Genomic DNA, 25881 nt, shown 5'->3' with positions numbered 1-25881 from the left:
GGAGTGGGCAAGGCCACCCACAGCAGCACCACACTGCGTGCAGCCTGTCCAGAACACCTGTCTCCCTCACACTCTCAACGACTCCACACCGCCCGGAGGCGGGGATCTGTGTGAGGAGGAAAGTGGGGTTCAAAGATAGCTGGTGGAGGGAGCATTTACACCTGCGGAAGCGGGGCTCCCGGAGGCCCCGCTCCCCTCGGCTGCCGGCAGGTGCCCAGGGCCGGGAGAGCCAGTGTCCCGTCGCAGCACCTCCACCCGGAGGGCCGGGCAGGGAACATGACACTGTCAACTTAGAACAAACTTTTATTGTGAATGCTGGTCTGGTCAGTCCATGGCCGCGGGGCAGTGGTAACTAGAAACAGCTGGAGGAAGGGCAGGGTGGTAAGAGCAGTCAGGAGCAAAGGACGAGAGAGAGGGGGGGGGCTGAAGAGGGACCCAGCCAGCTGGGTGCATCCTGGCTGAGAAGGAGCACCCCAGCCTGAGGTCAGGGTGCAGGGCTCGCCCACCCTCCCCCAGCAGCAGTGATTTGATGGCCTAGGAGACTCCACTGCCACTGCCCTTACGCACCCCAACGGGACATCTGGGCTCAGATCTTCACTGCTGTGATGCCATGGCTGTAGCAGCTATGTTGGGGTGATGTGGGAAAGAGGGTTTCTAGTCCTGGTTCAACTCAGAGAAGCATCTCCCCCTCCCCCACCAAAAGGAGGTACTATAAAACCCTATTCAAAGAAGGCCCAGACCCAGTCTAGTACCCACGCTCTGAGGTTCAGCCAGAGATCTAAGTGGAAACGGGAAGAGCCTCCAGCGGGTACAGAAGCCAGAGCAGCCAGGGCCAGCCAGGCAAGCCCGGGATTGTCTCCAAGGGTAAGCCCACCCAGTTCTTTGGATCCACGGCAAGGGTCAAGAGTCAGGGTGGGCAGCCAGGCGGTGGTGGCGCACGCCTTTAATCCCAGCACTTGGGAGGCAGAGGCAGGTGCATCTCTGAGTTCGAGGCCAGCCTGGTCTACACAGCGAGTTCCAGGACAGCCAGGGCTACACAGAGAAACCCTGTCTCAAAAAAAACAACAAAAGGTCAGGATGGGCAATCCTACAATGCAGTTACCATGCCCTCTACAGATCACAGGTGCCACTGAAGAGCTTTTGGCATTACCTGCTTGGGAGCTTAGGAGGGAAAAGGAGAGACAGGGGAGGCCACCACTTTCCATTAAACTCCCCAAATCTTAGACTGGGGGGTCCCTGCTCTGGCAGAAGCTATTAAGCCAAAGAAGAGCTTCTAGGTAAGGGGGGCAACCGGCCAGGGAAGAGAGGTGCCTTGGGCTCCTGAGGTTCCCTAAGGCTCTGAGGATCTCATTGAGACAGACAGATGGATGGAAGGACAGAGGGCAGCTCTTGAAGGCTAATGGTCAGCCAGGACTGACAGGGTCAGCTGCACTCCTGCACACACCCCCATACACACCCCCATACACACACACACACACACACACACACACACACACACACACACACACACACACACACACACACACACACACACAAGACAGAAATATATAATAAAAAGAATAGAAATTAAGGGCCCAGATGTACGAAAGACGTAAGGGAGGAGGCAGGTGGGAGATGATGGTCAGTCCTCAGACATCTAGTCCATCCTCATCTTATAAATTATAATCGCCCCCTGGAAAATGGGGGTGTGGTAACAAGGATGCTCTGGCTGTGGGCTGGAGTGGGCGGGTGGCGGTCAAAGATGCTCTGCCCAGCTGGTGAGCAGTAGCCAGAGTGAGGATCCCATGGGTGGTCAAGTGGGCCAGGGGAATCTTCAGCAGCCGCTGGCAGGAGTCACACAGGCCCCCTGGGACTTCACCTTGTGGCGCTGGCCCCCTCGTCGCCGGCCCCCACTGCTGGGCTTGGGCTAAAAGAAAGAAAGCAGGCACTTGAGAAGTGGTGGTCCGCTAAAGCAGGGCCAGGGGGTGACCTGCAGTAGCCCTAACCTAGTCAGGGGCTCCCAAGGGGAAGTGGAGTCTTCCTGGTCGTGTGGCTATGTGTGGTAATGTGGGGGGGGGGGGGGCTGGCCAGAGAAGCACAAAGGAACAGGAGTCGGCATGCATCACTGCTCACTGGGAGAGGGGCTCAGAAACCACAGGACGGGGCGTACAAGGAGAGGGAAGAGGAGGAGCGCATGGGAGGAGGCGGGAGAGTTGACACTAGGACTGTGCGACAGTACCAGACTCAGAAGCCTGCTCCAACAAGACCAGAGAGAAGGACGTGGGACAGGCGGGGAGGGGGACTGAGGAACGGGCAGGTGAGCCAACCGTCTGACGCACAGCGGGACAAAGACCCGGCAAAGGCTCCTCACGCCGGGAGAGGTGCAGAGGAGTTCTAAGGCAGTGTCCCTCAGGTGTGGGGTCTCAGCCACACACAGCACTAGAACCCAAATACATCCGGATTACCAAAGGGAAGCCTTGGCCGGGTGTGGTGGTCAGGCCTGTGATCTCAGCACCAGAAAAGCTGAGGAAGACTACCTTAGGGTCAGGGCTGGTCTAACCTACAGAGTCAATTTCAGGCCAGGCTGCCCTACAGAGTGAGATCCTGTCTTTTTAAAAAAAAAAAAAAAAAAATCAAAACAACAAAAAGGGGAACCTTGACATTTTTCTATTCTTTATTTCATTAAAACCAAACACCAATCAGGACCAACTAGATGATCAGTCCTGCCCCTCCCACCACAATGCTGGAGACCGTAAGAGGCCCTGCTTACCTGTGCCTGGAGACCACTGGATGTAGCAGCCTGTGCAGTCCCTAGAGAGGAAGCTTCATCTCCAGTTGGGGGCCCCCCGGCCGCTGGCACGCCAGATGGACCTCCTTCTTCTCGTTTGCTCAGGGGACCCTTTTTTGTGGACTGCATTTTAATCTGCTGGGGCTTGGAGTTCATGGGGGAGTTGTTGGTCGTCTGGAGGAGCTGTGGAGACCAAGTGGATAGCATGGTGTGAGAGCCGCCTGCCCAGTTCTGAGCGAAGCAGATGACAGGAAGGCCACCTCAGGAGGCAGAGCAGAGGCCTTCCCACTCCCACTGAGGCCAGGACTACCACAGCCCTGGTACAGATGGCCCGTCCTGCCTCTCCCTGCCTAGGAAGGCTCCAGCCCCCTGAATTTCTGCCGCCCTACTCCCGCGCTCGGGGCTGGGCTGCCCAGCTCTGGACCATGCTTTAACTTCAGGCCCCTGAAGAAACAAAAGAAATGCCCATCAGGAATCATAAAAGCTACCATCTAGGAGCAACTGCCTCGGAATCTTCCTTGTGGCCCAAGTTCAATCTCAACCACAGCAGGAAAGAAAACTGGCTGGGTTCCCCAGGACACCACAGTGGGTGCTGTAGTCTCTCCACACTGTCAAGAAGACAGGCCCAAGGGGAGCATCTCAGGAAGAAAAGCCAGTCTGAGGTTCATTCCAGTCTCAGACATGGAAACCATGTCTTCCTCTACATAGGCAGGAGTCAAACCCTCTACCAAATGTCCTACCCAAAACCATGGATGAGGTCGGTCTACAGCAGGCAAAAGGTGGCTCCAGGAAAAAGAACTCAAGCACCATGGGACCTTCCAACCGTGTCCCCATGAAAGCCAGCACTCACTCCAAATGGGTCTCCCATACTGTGGGAAGCCCTCAGGCATAGACCCCAGCAAGCCCCAGGCCCCAGAGGTAGTGCCTCAGAGGTCTAGCTTGGCTCCCCAGACACTCTGCCCTATGGAGGAGCACCAGACCCCAATGCCACCTTCTCTCCTTCAAGACAGCCTCCGAAGTCCAAGACAGGAGGCCTAAGGACAACTTTGGGGAAGCAAAGACATCACCAGAGCCATCTCCTAGTCCTGGCTCAGCTCTGCCAGAGCAGGAACCATGCCTCTGTCCCAGAATGAAGATGACTCCTGGGTTCTCAAGAGGAGCTTGGCTCCTGGGTACTGGACTAGAGCATACTGAAGCTTCCTTGGGCAGGTAAGGCTATGCCAATCATACCTTGGTGATGGTGCCAACAGCCTTGGTGCGACCTTCCCGGAACACCAGTCGCTGGTCTATGTGCAGGTACTCGGGGGTCTTGATGAAGCGGAAGTGGACAGTGGCCTTGTCTCCTGTGCGCAGACAGTCTTTATCCATGCTCAAAATGGTAGCTGTCTGCCGGATGCTCCCACAGTGTACTGCCAAGAGAAGAGAGTCAGGACAGGCATGACCTACCCTGTGGCCTCAGGCTAGAGCTGTTTCTCTAAGATGGGACAAGAACTCTGAGAGCCAGAACATCAGTGTAGCCTACTTTCAGATCTGATCCTGCCTCCCCCATCTCTCCCTTTCTAGGCCTGTGTGGCAGAGCCTGAGTGCCTCTGTGTGTAGACATGCCTTCCCACAGGACTGTTCTAGCACCTTGACGATCCTACCAGGCACACAGCTGTACTCAGCAATCTTGGCTGAATAAATTTTGGCAGGTGGCCCCTGAGGACAGGTCTCGGCCTCAGAGCATCTGTAGGACTGAACAATCAGTGCTGCTCGGGCTGGACTAAAGGAACGGCTTGGCTAAGCAGGCTAGAGAACTGCCTGGCCTGCAGCTGGAAGCCTTGGGCTTAGACCGCGGAGCTCCTTTGCGGGGACGCTAGGACACAGCCCCTGAGGCTGGCAGGACCTCAGACACCTACCCATGGCTTGGTAACGTGGACTAATTGTGGTGGGATGGTGGAGGACAAGAATCTCAGCCTCAAATTCCCAGGAGGCTTGGGGATTCAGGCGTGGGGAAACCATCACCATGCCTTTCCGGATGGATGAGCGCTTTATCTGAAAGGAAAGAGAACACAGAGCTCAAGGACCATGGTTTCCTTCAGGTTTACCCAGCCTGGTCCTAGAGATCAAGATGTCTCTCCAGGAGTGGAACCACTCCAACAGCCCACTTCTCACCACCATCTACTGCAGACAGTACAAGGCAGCCTCGGCGCTGTGCAAAAAGCTCAATACCGCTGCCAGGAGGCAGGAGAGACTGCCCAGGGGCTCGGGTGCGGGCCTGACGGAGCCAGGAGGCAGGAGAGACTGCCCGGGGACTCGGGTGCGGGTCTGACGGAGCCAGGAGCACAGGGAGGCAAGCCAGCATTCAGGTGGAAGAAACCAGAGCAAACCTCACCACTGGAGAAGACAAACCAGATCCCACTTGTCCCGATCATTCTGGCTTCCAGGAAGGTAGGTAACTCCAGAACTAGTGCTCACCCCAAACCCCAAGACATGGAAGAGTACGGGGCACAGATCCCATCCATCCTAGGCTTGAGAGGGCGGCACTGTGCACAGGAGGGACACTCCTGTCGACTGTCTGTGACAGTGACAGCTGCTCAGGCCACAAAGGCAGGGGCAGAGCTCAGGAGACAAACAGCTCCGGATGAGCCCTGGCTTGGAAAGGTTACTAGGCTGTGACCTCAGTCTCCTCCTCCGTGAAAAAAGGGTCAGTACCCTTGCAATGCAGCCATAGCACTGGACTTAGGAGAGTTCAAGCAGAGGTTCTGGAACCATCCTCACTCACCTTCTTCAGTGCAAAGGAGGCTGTCTGGCCCCCCCTCACCTCCTTGACAGGCATGCGCTTGCGGTGGATGGACTTGACAGCAATGGACAGGAAGTTACCCAGGGGGTCTGGGCCCAGCAGCAGTGTGTCATTCAGCTTGATCAGGCCCCTCAGCGTGGTCCCGGACACCACTGTCCCCACACCCTGCCAAGAAGAAGACCCCAGCCTATTAAGCTTATTCCCATCACAGACTCATTCACTGAGGACAGAGCAGGAAGTGCCAGCCACCCGGAGGCACTCACAGGGACAGAATAGGTGTCATCTATCTGGAACTCGGCAGGTTCTTCCTCCCTGTAGCTGGTGCGGGGGGACAGGAGGTTGAGGAACATCTTGAGCAGATCGAGGTTCTCGCCTGTGACGTTGGAGATCTGGAATATCGGGCACATCCTAAATGGAGGAGAAGACATAAGGACGGGAGGCCTTGGGCAGCCACCTGGCCCCTCTGGCCCCACTCCTCATCTGTCTTATCTGACATCAGGAACTGCATATTCCCGAGTACCCCACAGGCTAGGGACTCCAGGGAGCTGGAGCGGGCTGGACCCCGAAAGCGCCCCTTGTTGACAACCCGTGGTACTGAAGACAGCAGCAGGCCACAAACACAGGACCAATGCCGGCTGCTCTGGAGCACAGAGAAGTCGGGGACAGGGGGCTCCCAACAGGGCCCTGGCTCCGGGCAAACGAAGGAAAGGAACAGTTATCAAAAGATGACCTTGGACCCAGAGCACTGGGCCCAGATACAAAGAAGTCCAAGAAAGAAGGCTGGGCATGGTGGTGCATGCCTTTAATTCTAGCACTGGAGGCAGAGGCAGGCACATCTCTCTCTCTCTTAGTTTGAGGCCAGCCTGGTCTACAAAATGAGTTCCAAGACAGTCAGGGCTATGTAGAGAGACCTTGTCAAAAAACAAACAACAACATAAAATAAATATAAACAGAGGTTCAGGGGAGGAGCTGCGCTGCCTTTCCTGCCCGCCTTTGCTTCTTGTGGACCAGTGCGCCTACTGTTGGTGCTGCCTTTCCTGCCTGCCTCAGTTGACATCACAGCCCAGTTTCTTTGGCCTTGCAACATGGACTAAAGACCAGCAGCTCTCCAGGTGTCCTTGAGGACGTCAGCTCCAGACTGGAACTAATGAGGCATCCAGCCTTGCGGATGAAGCAGCTATGGAGTTCTCAGCCTCTCCATCCAGCAGATGGCCACTGTTGGACTATTCCGCCTGTATTGTGTAAGCCAATCTAATATACCCTGTGTGATACATATTCATTCCATTGGTTCTGTGCTTCTAGAGAACCCTGGCTAATCCAGGAAGTTAACTGCATCCCCATTTCCCAGGTAAGGATGTGATGTCCATCTGATTCCAATGTCAGAGAGATCAGTAACTCGGAACAGGAGCCGCCCAATATAAGCTCTGAACAACACTGCTGACCGAAGAGACTCGTGCAAAGACAGAACCTTCTCTTTCCTCCAACCATGTCCAGGAGACCTCATGCTTGACTGCTGGCTGTTTCAGGCCTATGGCTCGCTGTGGCCCCGCTGGCAAGGGCGCCTCTTAGAAGCCATGCTTTCCCGCCCGAACGTTAGCCTTGCCCGTTACCTCTCAGAGCTGAAGTTGGAGGCTGTGACAATCACATCGTCTTTGCTCTGCACCAAGACAGGGATCTTCCGGCAGCCTGGTGACTTCAGCAGGCGCTGTAGCAGCTTCAGGGTTTCTTAAAGGGTGAAATGGAACAGAATTAGGGGACACAGGCTTCTCTCTGGCCAGACTTCCAGGGTAAGACGGGTGCACTCAATACTGATGCAAGCAGGAGACAGACAGACAGACGGACCAGTGTTAAATGCCACAATGCCTGGAGAAGCAAAAAGGAAGATCAAAGCTGGGTGGGTACATGCTGCTAGTGTACAGAGCACAGATGGGCCTCTTTTCTAGGGCCATGAGTCTGGACATGCAGACAAGTGCCTGGGGTTACAATCTGCAGGGGCCCTCCTTATGAGACCTTCTAGTGGGGACAGTGCTGTTCAACTTGCAGCACCAGAGGTACAGAGGCCTGTCCTTTGGTGGCTAAAGCCCAGAAGACCCTCTGCCCCAACTCCTCCATACACATCTGCTTCAACGGGCCAGCCCAATGCCTGCTGAGGAGGACACTGGGGGAAATGGCAGACTAGGGATTTCATAGATCCTGTGCTTGGAACCAGGAAGGAAAAAGAACAGAGGGAAATTCTAGACTTCTCCTAAATCAAGAGCTACATAGGAGAGGAAGAAGTAGAATCGGGCTGATGGAAACTGAGGCCAAGGTCTGGCACAGACAAGGATGCAGGAGGTGCTGGGCTGAGGCTCTGGAGCAGACAACCCCGGAGGCTGCTGCAGCTGGAGGCTTCACTCACCTTGAAGGATGTTGGCAGGACACATGTCAATCTTGGTGACAACCACAAAGACAGGTACATTGAGTGCCAATGCCAATCCCAAGTGCTCCTTGGTCATCCCCACGATGCCAGCATTACTGCCCACCTGCCCCAACAGAAAGGAACTGTCAGGACAAGGAAGACAGAGAGTGCTGCTTGGTGGGCGGCGACTCCAGCCTGCTGGTGAAAGCTGGGCTGGGTGAAGTTCATTTAACCAAGCTCTGGTGATGAGGACTTACACCTGAAAAGCAGGCCACAGCAACCCCAGCTACTCAGGAGCCGTGAGGCCTGCCTGGGCTACAGAGAACTTTTAGAGGCAGCCTGGGAAACTGTACAAAAAAACCCTGCACCAAAAAAAAAAAAAAGTAAAGGGCTAGAGGTGCAACTTAAGAGATAGACTTTGCCCAGCATCACCAGACCCAAGGTTCAGTTCTCAGTACTGCAAAAAACAGACCCAATAAACAAAAACTTAGTTCAAACCAACAACAAAAAAAACAGAGGAGTCTTGTAAACAATAAGGACGGTTCAGAGTCTGGGATGCACAACCATCTATATTCCCCAAAGTGTGATCAGTTTAACATCCTTGGTCTTCAGTAAACACACCTTTAAAACAGGGCTAAACACTTCTACTTTAGAGGATCACTGCTGTAGAATATTATTTTAAGGTGTGTTACTTTTGTTCATGTTGCATTTGTTCAACTCTGTGAAGCTGTGTTACTGTGCCTATCTAAAACACCTGATGGTCTAATAAAGAGCTGAGTGGCCAATAGCAAGACAGGAGAGAGAGATAAGCAGGGCTGGCAGGCAGAGGATAAATAGGAGGAGAAATCTGGGAGGAAAAGAAGAAGGGGAGAGGAAGGAGGAGGATGCTGGAGGATGCTGGAGGATGCTGGAGGATGCTGGAGGATGCTGGAGGCCAGCCACCATGGAGTAAGAGTGAAAGAAAGCGGATAGAAGAGAAGGTAGAAATCCCAGAGGCAAAAGGTAAGCGGGATAATTTAAGGAAAGCTGGCAAGAAACAAGCCAAGATAAGGCTGGGTGTTTATGATTAAGAATAAGCCTCCATGTGTGATTTTATTTGGAAACTGGGTGGCGGGCCCCTCAAAAGAGTAAAAAACAAGCAGCAGGTCACCTTATGTTTGACATCAGAATGGACATTTGCTGTATGAGCACATAGTATCTCTGGGGCTGGAGAGATGGCTCAGGGGTTAAGGTACTGGCTGCTCTTCCAGAGGACCCAGGTTCAGTTCCCAGTAACTACACAGTGGCTCAACACTGTCCAAAACTCCAGTTCAAAGGGTTCCTATGCCCCTTTTGGCCCAAGGATACTACATACAGTACAGATACATACATGCAGGAAAAATGCTCATAAATAGAAAATAAAAAGCATTTTCTGTATCTCTGGCAGGAATACCAGAAACTGAACACAGTGGCTGCCTCTGGAAACAAAAGAAGGGAAACTTTTTACTACATGCTCTCAGTTGTCTTTTTAAAAAATATATTCGCCAGGCAGTGGTGGCGCACGCCTTTAATCCCAGCACTCGGTAGGCAGAGCCAGGCGGATCTCTGGGGGTTCAAGGCCAGCCTGGTCTACAGAGCAAGATCAAGGACAGGCACCAAAACTACACAGAGAAACCCTGTCTCGGGGGGAAAAATTATATTTTCATGCTGGGTGTGGTAGCACATGCCTTTGATCCCAGCACTTGGGAGACAGAGGCAAGTGGATTTCCATGAGTTTGAAGCCAACCTGGTCTCCACAACAAGTTTCAGCAAGGGCTACATAGTGAGACCGTCTCAAAGCAAACAAAACAAAACAAAAACAAACCAAAAAAGTTTATTGTGTATGTCTGTGTGTGTGTGTGAAGAGGGAGTCACGACTGGGACAACCTGTGGAAGCTGGTTCTTCCAGGGATCCAATTCAGGTGGTCAGGTGTGGCTGCACCCACTGGCGTTCTTCATGGCCTTTTATTTCTGTACCATGCAAGTGAATGCCAACCACAGTAAAATGAAGAGAAGCTGCCATCCTGTGCCTGTGTGGCACTCTGAACACGCTGCACATCTTCACTGTGTGGTTCTCACTGCTGGCAGCATGCAGGGGGGTCTCCAGCCCTGCTGTGGCCCCCGCTGCCTGTCTGAGTTGCTCTCCGGTCCTCCAGCTACTTCTTCCCACTCCCTTTCAATCCAAAGGGACACACTTCGCTGTTTCCACACTAAGCCTGAGAATGACCTATTGGTTTCTGTATGTCACTTCTTTTCCCCTTGGAAAATTCATCACTGTGGAACATTAAGATATTCATTGTTCTTGTTATTTATTTACTTAAGAAAGAAAAAGAAGCCGGGCAGTGAGGGCACACACACCTTTAATCCCAGCACTTGGGAGGCAGAGGCAGGTGGATCTCTGAGTTGGAGGCCAGCCTGGTCTACAGAGAGTGTTCCAGGACAGAAAGGGTTACACAGAGAAACCTTGTCCCTTCCCCCCACCCCCAAAAAAGGGGAAAGACAAAGACAGGGTACTAGTATGTAACTCAGGACCCTCTTACCTCCCCTCCCAAGGGGTGGGATTCTAGGCATGAGCCGCCACTACACTCAAGTTATTTATCTGCTGTCTACAGAAATTTAATAAATGGACGATGGCCTAAAATTCAGACAGGAAAATTTTGTTTGGGATGATGATTATCCCATCATTGTCCTTACTCATTACAGTTCAGTTAGAAATGCTTTTTAATTGTATGAAGAACTGGAGTCTCTAAGTAAAGGCATGATAAAGAGGCTGTGATACAACAGGAGCATGTCTCTCCAGGAGGTGCTAACTAGCTAGTGTGGTTCATCCACACTGTGTACACACACTGACATACACTGGGCCTCATAAGTGGTACAATTATTACACAGGTCAGTCGATTACAACACAAACAGAAAAAAAAAAGTGCTTAAGTTAACTTGGTTTCCAAACCCTTCATGTTTAAAAAAATACATCCAGGGTAGAATTTTTTTTAAAATATTATTAGAGGCTGGAGAGATGGTTTAGCATTTAAGAGCACTGGCTGCTCTCCCAGAGGACCCAGGTTCAATTCCTAGCACCCACATGGCAGCTCACAACTGTCTGTAATTCTAGACTCTGGGGAATCTGATACCTTCTGTTATGGAATATGTTTAATTATGTAAAGATATAATGCATTTGTTTAATTATGTGGAGGTGTGTTGCTGTGTCACCTTGTCTGCCTAATGCACCTGATTAGTCTAATAAAAAACTGAACAGCCGGGGCTGGAGAGATGGCTCAGAGGTTAAGAGCACTGACTGCTCTTCCAGAGGTCCTGAGTTCAATTCCCAGCAACCACATGGTGGCTCACAACCATCTGTAATGAGATCTGGTGCCCTCTTCTGGCCTGCAGTCACATATGCTGTATATATAATAAATAAATAAATCTTTAAAAAAAAAAAACTGAACAGCCAATAGCTACACAGTAGAGGGGTAGGCAAGGCTGGCAAACAGAGAGAATAAACAGGAATCGAGAAAGAGAGGGAGACCTCAGGGGCCAGGCAGACAGACAGAGTAGGACATACATAAGGAAAGAAAGGTAAAAAGCCCCAAGGCAAAATGTAGGTGAAGAGAAACAGGTTAAATTAAGTAATAAGCGCTAGTGGAACAAGCCTAAGAGAAGGCCAAGCATTCATAACTGATAATAAGTCTTCATGTCATGATTTGGGAGCTGGTTGGTGGTCCAAGAAAGCCTGCTACAACTCTCTTCTGACCTGTGAGCCCAGGCACACATGTGGTGCACAGGCAGGCAGAACACAGACACATAAAGATTAAAATTTAAAAATTATCGTTAGTGTGTACACATCTAACGGTCAGAAGACAAGCAGATGGAGTCAGTTTTCTCCCATCTTTATGTGGGTGCTGGGGATCAAACTCGGTCACCAGGCTTGCCTGGCACGCACCTTTACCCACTAAGCCATCTTCCTCTCCCTCCAAACCCTTCTTAGATGGCCACAGGCCCAGGGCCCCTGTGGACTTCCACAGAGATGCCTTCTGGTGTGGCAGCTTTCCTCAGTCAAGAGGAGTGACAGCCCTTTGCAAGGTTCACACTGCTGCCCAAGCAGCGCAGGCAGAGGGGATGGGCATCCCTTCAGCACACGCTGCTCCCTCTCTCCAGCTTGAGAGGCTGGCCTGAGAACCTGTTTGTGGGGCAACTTGAGCACATTTTGTAGGAACAGATGCCTGTGTTTACCACACTTATTAGCACAGGCAGCTGAAGAACCAGGGGGGTGGAGGGGCTTTGGAAGGACTTGAAAACTCACTGCACGTGTGCCCACCCTCTCCCTCCCTCCCTCTCCCCTTGACGCTATGCCTAAAGTACAGGAAGCTCAGCAGAACACACATGAGCAAAGCTGAGCCCTCTGCCCCCTCCTCTTCAGTGATGTAACACGAGGAGCTGCTTGAACACGCTCTCTGGGAGCCCAGGACCAGGAAGGCCTACTTCCCACTGGTGAGCCACCGGGTGAGCTCAGGGCCAGGCCCACATTAGCTTCCCAACAAGGGCTGTACAATGGCGGCCACATCTCCCTCCCAGGCACTGAAGACTCTACCTGAGGCCCTGCTGACTGCTGCCCTTGGCTCCAGATGTGAGGTGCTCCTCTCCTCTCCTCCCCAGGCTGATCTCGAGGGTGCCACCTGGGGCCACTCTCTCAAAGTACCCTAAGGCGCTAGAGAAAACATTCCTGATCTGCAAGTGATACCCTGCTTTATACCAGGAGGTCCCCTCCCTGATCTAAATGCAGGGCTGAGGGCTGAGCTCCCCAAGATTCCAAACTTGCCATCCTTTCCCCACCCAGAAGGACCCAGGCTCAGAATGATCCCAAACCTTTGCAGAGCATCCCCAGGTCCCCTCCTCAGGGAAATGTCACACTTACCATGAGCATGCAGAAGTCAGGCAAATGGCCAGTCATGCCAAAAACAGTGGTCTTAAGATACTTCTCGTGGCCAGCCAGGTCGATGAAAGTAATCACCTTAGTGGACTTTTCACAGATCTTTGTCCATTCGAGGCTGCCACCATGGCTGTCCGGCTTGTTCACTACATTGCCTTCACTGTCAAAGCCCAGAATGTCATTGCCCACGCTGCTGGTTCGACCAGATTCAATCTCATGTTTGTGGCGGAAGAGTTTCTGGCGGGCAAAGCCACGACCATTGTCCAGCTCTCCGTGTGTTAGGACTCCCAGGAGCGTACTTTTGCCAGCATCCACGTTGCCCACCACTGCCACCCTGCATGGACACGAACCAGTGTGAGAACGAGTCCTGAAGAGACTACTCAACCAGAGACTGGGTAACCGCGTGAGGTTCACCCCAGCACCCTGACTCAGGATGTCCCTATTCCTAGATGAGCACAGAGTGGGTGTTCCTGGAGCTGTACCCAGGGAGCAAAGTCAGGGGTCCTGGCTCCTTCAATGCCTACAACCCTAATCCCACTGCTGGGAAGACCCCCAAAGTTATAAAAGCCACAAAGTATCTCCCTAGCTCCCGGTTTCTAGGCTCCCAAGCCGATGGTAAAGTGAACACAAGCACGGGGTTGCCACAGAATGCATGGCTGGTCTTCCCTCCCATGTCCCAGATGGAGTCCTGAGGAATGGAACTCAAAGAGCAGCACTTGAAGACCACAAGTCCCCATACTCTCCTATCCTAGGAAGGAGGGGAAGGCAGGGGACAGGCAGAGCTGACTCCCCAAGTAGCACAGGCTCCATCACATGCTCCGTGAACCCCCAAAAGTCATGCAGCAGGACCCCTGCACGTGTTCTGGGGCCTCCTCACCTGACCTCCAGGAAGTCATTGTCTCCAACTCGTTTCCTGACTAAGTAATCACGCACGCGGCCACCGGCTTCTTGACGCTCGCGCAGTAAGATGACATCAGCCTCTATCTGTTCCGCCATGCTCTTCACTGTGGCGTAGGAGGCCTCCATGTCAGCTTCACTCAGTCCGTACTCAGTCCCATCTGGTGACAAGAGCCCAGACATCAGCAGGAAAGGGGGTCCTGACCAACCAGCCAGTCAACTCTATCTAAACAGACTCCCCCCGGGCACTGCAGAAAAACAGCGACAATTCAGGCACACACCGAGTTAATGTGTGACAGCGCCACAGCTTCCCCTCCTAGCAGGGCACTGGGCAGTTCATTCACGAGTCACCGAGATTCTCCTTGAACTTATGCCAAGCTTCATACTGGGTGCTGGGAATATAAGTGCCCTCAGGGAGCTCACGGCCCCAAGGGAGAGACACAAGAAATTAATTAGTGTCAACAGGATCTGAGCACTACCCTGTAGAGCTGAAGGAAGAGGATGCAAAGCACAGCCCAGGGATGGGGAGGGCAGCTTTGGGGGTGCTGACCCCAAACTGGATCTTCAGAAGCTGAGAAAAGATACCACAGCAGAGAAGTAAAGCCGAAAGCATGGCAGACAGTGAGCAGGCAGGGACAGGAAGAGAGAAGATGCTCTGTGTGGGGAGCCTGATGGCGTCAGGAACAGCGGGAAGTGGAAGCTGGTATACACCAGACAAGAGCAAATGTTCTGCACCAAGGCCGGGGGTCAGGCAGGACAATACCATGGGCAGAGCGAGGTAGGCTGGAAGACCTTCTAGGCAGTAAGCAAGAGGCCAGACGCAGGAGCCCAGCAAGGGAGAAACTCTAATGCCCTAGGCAAGCAAGGAGGGCAGGAAGAGGGAGAGGGGTGGGGGTGGTCCAGGTTATTTTAAAGACAGTTTGTAACTAGGATAGCTCAGGTACCGTATCCAGTCAATGCCTGGGAAAAGAATTTGAGCCCAGCCGGGTGGTGGCAGCGCACGCTTTTAATCCCAGCACTTGGGTGACAGAGGCAGGTGGATCTCTGAGTTCAAGGCCAGCCTGGTCTACAGAGTGAGATCCAGGACAGGCTCCAAAGCTACACAGAGAAACCCTGTCTTGGGGGGGGAAAAAAAAAAAGGAATTTGAGCCCAGGCTGTGGAGGTGGCAGGAGAAGGCTGAGGAACTAGCTTCCTCGAGTCTAAGAACAGCAATGCACCAGGTGCTTCTGTGTGACTGGGTCCAGGGCCCACCCCTCCCTCAGCCCTCCCTCAGCCCCTCCCAAGCACCCTGTAGCACCTCTTCCTTTTCACCACCAGAAACCTTGCCAGGCCAAGCCGCTGCCGCCGCCGCCTCCTCCTCCTCCTCCTCCTCCAGTTCCCTAACGCAAGCCCGCCACCTTCAAGAAGGAAAACCACCCGCTCTCATTGTCCCCCCAATTCTACTGAACACCAAGGAACTGAGATTAGCCGACCCTTGCTGACACTCAGCCCCAGTGCCCTGAGCCGGCCACTCCTAGAGGATCTGCCGCTGCCAAACATCACCAGTGGGCCCCCCCCCATCGTTCTAACCATCTACAACCCTGCTCGCGTCCCCTGAATGCCAGGCTCTGCCAGTCCACCCCAAAGGCCCCCTTCTTCCTCCAAACCTTCCCCTTAGCTATCGTTCTACAGCCTCAATGGCCACTGTCAAGGCTTGGATGACATTCTTATCTAGCACTGGCCACCTTGCCAGGCTCCACATGGAATCCAGTGGCCTAGATGAAAACTCCGGGAAGCCTGATGTTCACTCACCCCCTCACCCTGTAAACAGTGGCCCACAAAGGAGCAGCATCAATAAAGCCCTGGACACCCCCTGTAGCCCGACAAAGCAGACAGTGCTATCACCTTTCAACAGTGCAGTAAACAACTTGACAATTCCAGCACTGGGAAGGATGAGGCAGGAGGATCATAAGTGTGAGGTTCCCCTCAAACAAAGAAAAAAGAGGGAAGAGGGATGGAAGAGCAAGGTAAACAGAAACCAGACACTTCCAAACTGGGGGGCTGCAGAGGGTCACAGTGTAAACTGGAGTCTCCAGACTCCAAACATAGCTGCTTTTCCTTCCTCACTGTCCCTCTGTCTGTCTGGTTGTTCCTTCTCTTGCTGTCCCCTTCTAATAAAGACAATACTTTGCTTCTGGTCACCTACGCAAAACCCTGTCATTAGCCCAGTCCTGCTGATTCCAGTTCTTTATGGTGTTCTTTTGCTGCCAGTCTTGGGGTCTCAGTGAATCTAGTCTGTGTGTCTTGACCCTGCACCACCCGCCACAGCCCATCTAGCACATTCCCTACAAATTTAAGCTCCCAAGGAACCCAGAGTTCTAACATCGCCACTTTCACACCAAGATCTCTGAATGACCTTCCAGAACCAACAGTATTCCTCTCCGCTCCAACTCCTGTAGGTCACTGCCCCACCCGCCTCCGTCATTCCACACTCCTCACCCCTACACTCCAGTCAGCTCTATTCCAGTGCAAGTGACCCATGAGTCCCTCCCCCGGGATCCCACAGTCCTAGCTCTACCCTCATTTCTCACCCCGGCCAATGAACACATCTCCTGTTGGCAAGATCCCCGCAAACACCTGCCCTCCGTACAGCATCTGCCATGGCCTGCCCTTGTGCACATGCTCCTGACTACACAGAACATCTTGAGGTTGGGGACTGTATCTTAACCATTCTGCAGGGGAAAAGCTTCCCTACCTCAAGTTCTCAACTGTTTGGAAAATGTCAAACAACCTGAACCAAGGGGGAGCAGCTCGGCACAGGGTTGAAGGTTCTAATGAACCGCTGAATGAGCTCTGGTCCCTTCTGAGCTGGGGAAGGCTGTCATCCTCACCAGACAATCTTCTTCCCTGGCTGTTCTTCAACAGGGGACAGCACCAGTGTCACCTTGAGCGTCAGAACTCTCAGGTGGTCACATTTCCTTGGCTAACATGCACCACTTTCATCATATTAGAAGTAGACAAGCAGGGCGGTGGTGCGCACGCCTTTAATCCCAGCACTCGGGAGGCAGAGCCAGGCGGATCTCTGTGAGTTCGAGACCAGCCTAGGCTACCACATGAGCTCCAGGAAAGGCACAAAGCTACACAGAGAAACCCTGTCTCGAAAAACCAAAAAAAAGTAGACAAAAGACAAAAGCCAAGGAGAAAAGCCAGAGTCCAATTACTACAGATCACAGCAGCCCTCATCAGGTTTCTGCCCTGCCAGCTCGCTTGCCTTTCCCACAAGTATTCCTCTACTCAAGGTGCTATGCTAGCTTCCCAGGCTTTGGGGACGTAAGTCTCAACGCTTTGGCATGGCATTCAAGCACCATAAAAGGATCCTGCCTACCTGTCCAGGCCCTCCTGACCCCACATTCTCCTCTCCTCACTAGAGTCCATCTGGCCCTCCAAATGTGCATCTCCAGTGCCTCCACGTCTCTGTGCATGTGGTTTCCTCTGTCCACTCGCCACTGCTCACAGAGGAGGCGCTCCTCTGTGTGGCTGTTCCTGACTCCTACAAATACAAACCCTGCTGTGCCATCTGTCACTCCGCTGATCACGAGGGTTGATTAGGCTGATCTGGCTGGCTAGGCAGGTATTCCCTCCCTCTCTCAATGCTCCATCTGTGTCTTTCCAGAAGTTGTGCTGCTCAGTTGAAGATGATGACCTTCCTTGACAGAGAACCATTCTTCAGTGATGGGTATATGAAGCAACTGCGTTCCCCTGCTGGAACCTCCAAATGAGCACTCAAGTCACAGTTTAGCATTTCAGAAACAGTCAAGGTTCTTTTTGCAAAGCAGTCCCATGATAAACCAACTACAAACCTCGGACCCTGAAAAACTGCCCCTGCTAACGCTAACATTTCTGTGCCAAGTGCACTCACTCCTTGAACGCTCATGTAACTCACTCGAACACCATGAGATGGTTTGTTAGAACTCATATTTCCTTACTGTTCGCTCATTCGGAAAGACTTATTTATTTATTTTTAGTTTTTCAGGACAGGGTTTCTGTGTGTAGTCCTGGCTGTCCTGAAACTCACTCTGTAGACCAGGCTTGCCTTGAATTCAGAGATCTACGTGCCTCAGCTGGATCAAAGGTGTGCACCACCACTGCCTGGCTGAAATATCTTATTTTAATTATATGTATGTGTGTCGGAATGTGCACCTGAGTGCAGATGTCCAAAGAGGCCAGAATAGGGTGTCAGATCCCCAGGAGCTGGAGTTGTAGATGGCTTAAATGAAAAGCACACAGGTATAGAACAGAGTCCTCCTGGACTGTGTACAAGATTTCAATGTATTTATTCATGGAACATTTCTCCAGGGCTGGGCAGTGGTGGCACACGCCTTTAATCCCAGCACTCGGGAGGCAGAGGCAGGAGGACCTCTGTGAGTTTAAGGCCAGCCTGGTCTATAGCTAAGGCTGTCACACACAGAGAAGCCCTGTCTCAAAACAACAACAAAAACCCTTCTCTGAAGAAGGTCTCCTTGTCACCATGCTATAGTGGAAGGGCCTGGTGGAGGGATGAAACACCAAGACACAGAAGAAGCTGGAGATGAAGCTGGCTTCTGGGGGCCTTGCAATAGCTTCCATGTTGTCTGATGTTCAACTTGTTTAACCAGTTCCGATCTCTCTCTGCCTCCAAAGAATCCAGCAGACGGAGTCACCAGGATGATGCGTGGCTAATGCCGGGGTGTGTGGGAGATGGGCAAATGAGTATACATCTTACCTTCCAAAGGAGAGTTAATTAGTTGTTGGTATATAGTACAATTCAGACTGCATTAAAGGAGGTGAGAAAAGAAGAGTCTGAGTCTTTGGAGAAGGCGAAGACAGGAGGATCAAGAATTCAAGGCCAGCCTGGATTACAAAGCAAGACCCTATTAAAATACATAAATACATAAATAAGAGTCTGGATTTTTAAAGACTAGTCCTACCCCTTGTCAAAACTGACCTTTATGTGGTTTCTTACAAAGTAGGAAGTGACCTATGAGTGGTTTGTCTTCTTAAGACAGGACAGAGACATATCTGACAAGCTCGCACAAGAAATCAATGAGTTATCACCAGGCAGAATGGCCTTTTCTGAACCCACAGCCTAGCAGCACCTGGCAATGCTGACAGACTCCCTCCCTTCCTTGACAGGTGACCTCTTAGTCTGTCTCTCTGACCATGTCTTCTATAAGGTGATCGGCGCCACAGCTGAGGGGTAGCAGGAGTGGGAAGGACAGGACAGACAGGAGAACAGTTTCAAAGGTGGGCACGGTGGGATTTAGAGACCAAGCCGTTGTCCCTGGTTGTCATCTTGAGGCATTTTTAAACACTGTTTTCTCTGAGATTATTTGTGTACATGCCACCTTTCCTCCTTGGGGGCCAGGACCAGCTCTATTCTGCTTTGTTTTTTTTTTTTTTTTGGTTTTTCGAGACAGGGTTTCTCTGTGTAGCTTTGTGCCTTTCCTGGAACTCGCTCTGTAGACCAGGCTGGCCTTGAACTCACAGAGATCCACCTGGCTCTGCCTCCCGAGTGCTGGGATTAAAGGCGTGCGCCACCACCACCCGCTCTATTCTGCTTTGTTTGGCGTTCCATCGCTGGTGATAGAGTACAGGGCCTTGCATACAGAAAGTGAGCACTCCACTGCTAAGCTACAAGCCCAGCCCAGGGAACCAGATTTTAAGTATCCAAAAGAGCTTTGAAAAAATATTAAGACTTAGAAGATCCATAACCTATGTGTCAAACAGTTGAAGAACAATTTTTTTCCAGTACTGAGGATTCAGTCAGGCCTTGCGTAAGTCAGGCAATGAAGCACTGCTCCTGAGCTATACCTCCGGCCTTTTTTATATTTTTTATCTTGAGACAGTGTTTTAGGATGGCTTGGAGTTGGCCATCCTCCTGCCTCAGCCTCCTGATTGCTAGGCTCACAGGCCTTGGTAGAAGCTCCTGTGAGGGCTCCTTAACTCAGACTCAGACTATTATGTGCCTTTCCACAAGTCTACAAGAAAAGAAAACTGCCCCTAATGATGCACACAGGCCCAGCCCGGGCTTCTTGCAAGTGATCCTCAATAATTTCAGCAAAGATAATATGGTAATGAAGATGAAGGCAGTAAGTAGGTTATGGCATTAAGGTGTAAACAAGGGATGACTGGAAGGTGAGGGTGGGGGCGTGGACAAAACCAATCCCATGATCTCATCGGGGACTCTGACACAGGGTCTGCCTTTCTCTAAAGCTGGAGGCTCCATTATGATGAGTAAGTAGGTTGCAGGACAATAACCAGAATGGTCACATGACTACGAGCCTGGCAAGATACAGTGGGGGCCAGGAAGGACTTCTGTTATCACAACTATCCAGACTGAGTGGTTAGTGTGGTCTGGGCCAAAGCACCTCGGTGAAAGAGAGGAATTCTGAGTGTCTTTACTTGGTGGCTTTAAGAAGAACCACAGAGATTCTCAGCTAAGTAGGAAACAGAAAGCAACGAGATCCATCAACAGGGCCGGAGGGGAAGACCTAGGGTTACCCAAAGCTGGGTTAATTCTAGACCTAGCTAGGACTTGCTTGCTTACCTTAGACAAGAGGTTTCCTTGCCTAAAGCTTCAATTCCCTGAATGTAAAGGAGGGGTCCTGAGGTGGAGAGGAAACATCTGTAAGGGCCCCTGGACAAGGAACCTTGACCCCAAACTTGTCCTGACCACTAAGGTAGGAGCTGATATTCAGTTGCTCGTCTGTCTCCTCTCCAGACAGTCCTGCAGGTACTACAGTGTGGCTGCACGGGAGACACATGAGTCTAAAAGGCGGTGGTGGGGAAATGTGCCCTAAATAATTGTTTAAAATAAAGGAAAGGAAAGCTATGCTCACCTGATCCCTGCCCAATGACATATATGGTCTCTCCGCATCCCTCGTCCATCCTCTCCCACATCTGCCGAAGTAGGCTGTCATACTGCTCTGATGTAGGGCTCACCAGAACCAGCTAGAAGAGAAACCAACAGCCTTAGAACCACACTCGCTAGAGAGTTCCACAGCCCGAGCTGATCAACAGCCTGACCCAAGACCCTGACCAAACCCTAGAGCACTCTAATGGAACACAGCTGTGCAGCCCCCCCCCCACGCTTTCTGCCTCTCCTGAAACAGCCTTATACAACCCAGATGATATACTAAGTGAATTCTGTCTGCAGGAGGACGGTGTGCACAGCCAGCCTCCAGCTCACAAGAGGGTTAGGTCCCAAACGAGAGAAGACAGTCTGACACTGTGAGATAGCGGGCGGAGCAGTGCGGCTCTGTACCACCATCTTCGCCGACAGTGTGCATCAGGGAGTTCAAGGACAGACTGCTCCCTCACAGCCATGCCCTCCACCCACAGGCCAGAGCTCCCGTAATAACAAAAGAATTCTGCTCTACCTTGTCTAAGCTGTCTTGATTACTAGAGTGAAAACAGCCTGCAAAAGGCTTTCTCTGTCAACAAAACCCTACCGCCACTAAGGTTAGTATTATTTTACCATGGGCTGTGTACATCCTGTCAATAACAAAGTATCAACCACTTATTTGGGGAGGTCATTGCTATCAGGCATGCCAGGTTTCATTCTATAGCCACTCCTATGTGACCTTGGACAAAGAACTTAACCTCTCCGAACCTCAATTTTCTAGTCTATAGAATAACATAAAGCATTCGGGTTGGCTCATGTCTGTGATACCAGCACTGGGGTAGCTGAGGCAAGGAAATTGCTGAGTTTGAAGCCAGCCTGAGTTACAGAATGAAATCCTGTCTCAAAACAAAACAAAATAAAACAAAAACAAAAGCGTCTAGGCCAGGCTCAACTAACACTCAGTACAAAGTTATCTTTACTCAGACATTTCTACAAAAACTGCATGAATCTCGCCACCATTGATCTTTGTTTGTCTTGTTGGAAGCTTAGCTTGCCTTAAAACTAGTGATGAAGCCGGGCGTGGTGGCACACGCCTTTAATCCCAGCACTTGGGAGGCAGAGGCAGGCGGATCTCTGTGAGTTCGAGGCCAGCCTGGGCTACCAAGTGAGCTCCAGGAAAGGCGCAAAGCTACACAGAGAAACCCTGTCTCGAAAAAAACCAAAAAAAAAAAAAAAAAAAAAACTAGTGATGAGTTTTCTGAACTGCAGAAGCTTTTAGCCTTTCAAACAGTTCACACCTCAAAGAAACTGCAGTCAGTACTTATTTTACAGATGACTTTGAAACATTATCCCCAAACTTAAAATATTCATGTTTGGTTTAGTATTTATTACCCCCCCCAAAAAAGTTTTGAAATATAGCTGTTCTTTCTGCATAAAATACCCAGCTAGGACCGTTACTGCCAGAGGAGAAAACTAATTAAGTAGCTCATTTCCTTACCTAAAAAGCTCTCTCAATCTGAATTTGGCTTAACTAAAGAATGCCGTATATTTAGTTTTCCATTTGCATGATGTGTTTGTGCTATAGACAATATTTTAAATTGAAAAATTTGTTTTAAATTATTTTTACAGTGAAGACTGTTTTCAGCTCTTTTTATATTGTAAATAGACTTTTATGTAATCCGGCATATGTTTTGTAGACTGTTTAATGACTGGATTATCTTCCTCCAACTTTTGAAATACAGTGTTTTATACTTGTAAAAAAAAAAAATAAAAATAAAATAAATAAATAAAACAAAAACAAAAGCGTCTAGGCCAGGCTCAACTAACACTCAGTACAAAGTTATCTTTACTCAGACATTTCTACAAAAACTGCATGAATCTCGCCACCATTGATCTTTGTTTGTCTTGCTGGAAGCTCTCGGAGCCTTAACTCCCCACATTTTTTAGTAATAGTGAGGTATAAACATCTAGACTATTCTTTCCAGGGCTTAAATCTATTCAGTCCACCCCTTCTCTCCTCCACATGATCAGCTTTTCTTTTACACACACACACACACACACACACACACACACACACACACACACACACACACAATTTCAAAGTCCTGAGGATTTCCCCAGCACTCTGATGAAGTTCCTTACTCATGGCAATTAAATAAAGTAGTCAAAAAGGCACCACCCTCTCACTCTGTCCCCATTTCCCACTATGTTTCCAGGTTTCTTCAGCTCCCTGACCATGTACCAACATCCTGCCAGTCCACTTCTAACATGCCCATTTAACTCATCAGAGCGTCTAGTCATAACCCGGATGCCGCCAGGGTTACACCGTGTCCTACATTCTGGATGGAGGTCTCCCTGAGCTTGGCCACCCTCATTATGGTATTAGAGGAACTGGACAGGACCACCATAACAAAAAGAAGCTAACTGGCTTCCAAGTGCCCCGCAGAGACTAGAAGGAAAAAGTACAATTGGGAATCACTTCCTTGGGTTTCAGGAAAAGGTTCTTTCCAGTTTAGAGCTAAGTTTTATGTAGTTGTGCCACCATGAGATGTCACAAACATTTTCAAAGCTCCATAAAATCTCCCATCAAAGTAGTAATCAGACCAGACCCTGCTTAGCTTCTGAGATGGGACGAGATCAAGCTCGTTCAGCATAGTATGGCCACGGACATCAAAGCGCCATAAAATCTCTATTGTAATTATCCTACAAAGGGCAGGGAGTGAGGTTGTTCTATCTTTCATCAGCTGCTTTTTAATCCTCATAGGGAATTATCATCTATCTAGTCCAAATACTTACTGAGTCTCTGATATGGATCTGGTACTATAATAGGTGTCTTGACATACACTTCTAATTTTTGCAAGGCATCCATAGTTTCTTGATGGAATAGCTGGGGAATTGAGAAGTTAAGAAACTTTCCCAAGGTCACAGAACCTCTTTAATGGCAAGAGTTGGAAGGGAAACCCGATCCTCCCTGTCTCTCCAAGTGGTCATTAGTTTCTTTAGTGACGTTAAATACTTTCTAAACACCAGTTACATCTTATACTTACATTTCTATTTTTCACAATGCCAAGTAGATGGTGAGACCTTAATTTCTGCCTCCCTTCTCAACAACTCAGAACTATTTAAAACCCCTTCCTTATTCCATGCATACAAGAGATGGCTCCACTCCTAGGTGGCAAGACTGTGGGTCCTGCCCATTGTCTGTCTTTCTATTTTTTAAATTATACTACATGGCGGGGGGAGCGTGCCACGGCGTTCGTGTGGACATCGGAGGACAACCTGTGGGAGTCAGTTCTCTTAAGTCCAGGGGATCAAATTGAGGTCCTCAAACTTAAGAGGCGAGCGCCTTTACCTGACGAGCCATCTCGTCAGCCCCATCTTTTTATTCTGTTCGGGTGGACACGGAGAGTGGACACTCCTCGGACATCATTCTCGCCGCCTGAGCAACTACTTTCTGTTTCCTTCCAGGGACCAGGAAGAGAAGCGGCTGCCACCCTGCAATCCCCTTAGAATAGGCTACCTGTCTTCGAAAGCATCCCGCCCCCTGCCCAAGCCACCTTGACCCTCGGGCGTCCCGGACGCTCGAGAAGAGGAAGACCCTGTGTCTCGGGGACCCCTCCTGGGGAGGACGGGCTGGCCCACAGAGAGGGACAGGGATGCGGGGCGCGCGGCCGGTGTGGGGAGCCCCATTCCACGTGGCGGAGCCAAAGGGGCAGCCGGCGATCGAGGCGGGAGCGGAGAGCGCGGGAGGCCGGGTGGAAGCTGCCGGGTGCGGAGAGTGGGCCCGGGCCCCCGCACGTCCCGGAGCGCGGCAGGTGGGCGGGCTGCGTCCTTCCCGCGTCCCCGTGAGCCGCGCCAGCTGGACCGCCGGCTGCCCGCCGTCGCCTCGGAGACCGTCCGGCCCGCTCGGGTGCCCCCGGCCCCGCCGCCGCCGCCGCCTCCCGGGCCTACCTTGCTGGTGAGGTCCAGCTCCGGCTCGCCGTTGAGCGCCTCGCCATCCTCGCTGCAGTCCGAGTCGAAGCCGCCGTGGAGTCGCGCCGCAGCCGCCGCGGCCCGGGCCGCCCCCGGAGAGCTGGGCTCGGGGGCGAACATCGAGGCCGGCACCGGCGACTCCACCGGGGAGCGACTCCGCTCCGCCGCCATCTTTAAGAACTTAGGCTAATTCGCCGCCGGCCGCCCGCCCCGCCCTCCCTGGCTTATTTAACTAATTTATGCTCGGCCCCGCCCCTCCGCGTTGGAATAATTTATGCGCGGCTTCTCCCGCCTCGCCAGGGTGACACGTATCTCCAGCAGGGACGCAAGCGACCCGGCCACTCAGCCACCAATCGCTGCAGCGCTCTTAAGTACCTTAGTGAATAATGAATGAGGCTCAAACCCCAACAACAACTGTCGGAGACGTCGGGAGCCGTGGTCCCACCTCGGGAGGGGCCAACAACGGAGAGCACGCTACCTGCCTGGAGCCTTCTCGCCAACCGGAGCAAAGCAGAGGTTTGACTGACTTGACAGCGATCCAATGAAAAGAGACAGCAATGCTTCTTTTTTTTTTTTCTTTTCCGTACCGCCCCCTCATTTTCCAGAGGTGGGGCCAGCTTCCAAATCACACTGCAAAACAGTCCCGCCTTGAGCCTCAAGATGATGGACAAGAGCCAGGCCCAATCCTGTCCTCCCTAGGTCCCGCGCTCCTGGCCACTGCTTACCCAGATAGTAAACTGCACCGCCTGGCACTCCAAATGACTAAAAGCAGTCGCTGGAATACGATGTCCGGCGGACTGGCATGCTTGAGGCAAATTTAATAGTAGAATCGATGCTATGTATTCCAAGAGTTGTAATATTATAGCAGCCAGACCAAGGCAATCAATTAAATACTGGCCGTAGGGAGCTCCATTCATTGACTCCTCGGAGATCAATTAAGTGAACAGAAAGGGGAGGGTGGCGGCCCAAATACCAGCGTAAAACACCTCACCACGTTTGCGGTGAATGCTGAGCCAAAGGTCTAGGATCTGTGAAGATAGTTTCCTATGGATTATTTTTTGAGTGTAGTCCCTTGTGGAAAGTCCCAGCCCAAAACGCTGTCCCTGTGCCTGAAGTTCCTGTTTCGAATGTCTGAAAAACCTTGACTTTGTTAGGTGAGTAGAGAAAAAATAGCAACAGTCTGAGAAAGTACGGAAGATTTAGGGCTCGGAACACAGAGTGTAGTTAGCAAGAGAAAGAGTTCAAAATAGCCATTGG

General features: G+C 51.4%; 1 protein-coding gene across 2 annotated transcripts; it reads right to left on the bottom strand.

The window, feature by feature from the left end:
- Positions 1-287: 287 nt before the first annotated feature.
- Gtpbp1 (GTP binding protein 1) lies at positions 288-24822 on the bottom strand. Of its 2 annotated transcripts, XM_076556346.1 has the most exons (12): positions 24604-24822; positions 20648-20759; positions 13770-13950; positions 12878-13226; positions 7948-8071; positions 7160-7274; positions 5813-5957; positions 5532-5714; positions 4666-4801; positions 3998-4176; positions 2750-2950; positions 288-1906 (listed from the first exon to the last, which is right to left on the bottom strand). In XM_076556346.1, exons 1-12 carry the CDS (start codon positions 24793-24795, stop codon positions 1814-1816), a joined length of 2010 nt encoding a protein of 669 aa, XP_076412461.1. In that variant the 5' UTR covers positions 24796-24822; the 3' UTR covers positions 288-1813. The 2 variants fall into 2 exon arrangements, with proteins under 2 accessions (XP_076412461.1, XP_076412462.1); XM_076556347.1 differs by lacking the exons at positions 20648-20759; positions 24604-24822 and adding an exon at positions 14071-14189.
- Positions 24823-25881: the final 1059 nt, after the last annotated feature.

This window comes from Peromyscus maniculatus, chromosome 20, assembly GCF_049852395.1.
Source record: "Peromyscus maniculatus bairdii isolate BWxNUB_F1_BW_parent chromosome 20, HU_Pman_BW_mat_3.1, whole genome shotgun sequence".
Taxonomy (NCBI): Eukaryota; Metazoa; Chordata; class Mammalia; order Rodentia; family Cricetidae; genus Peromyscus; species Peromyscus maniculatus.
The sequence above is the reverse complement of the archived record's forward strand: the minus strand, read 5'-3'. Positions and strand labels throughout refer to the sequence as shown.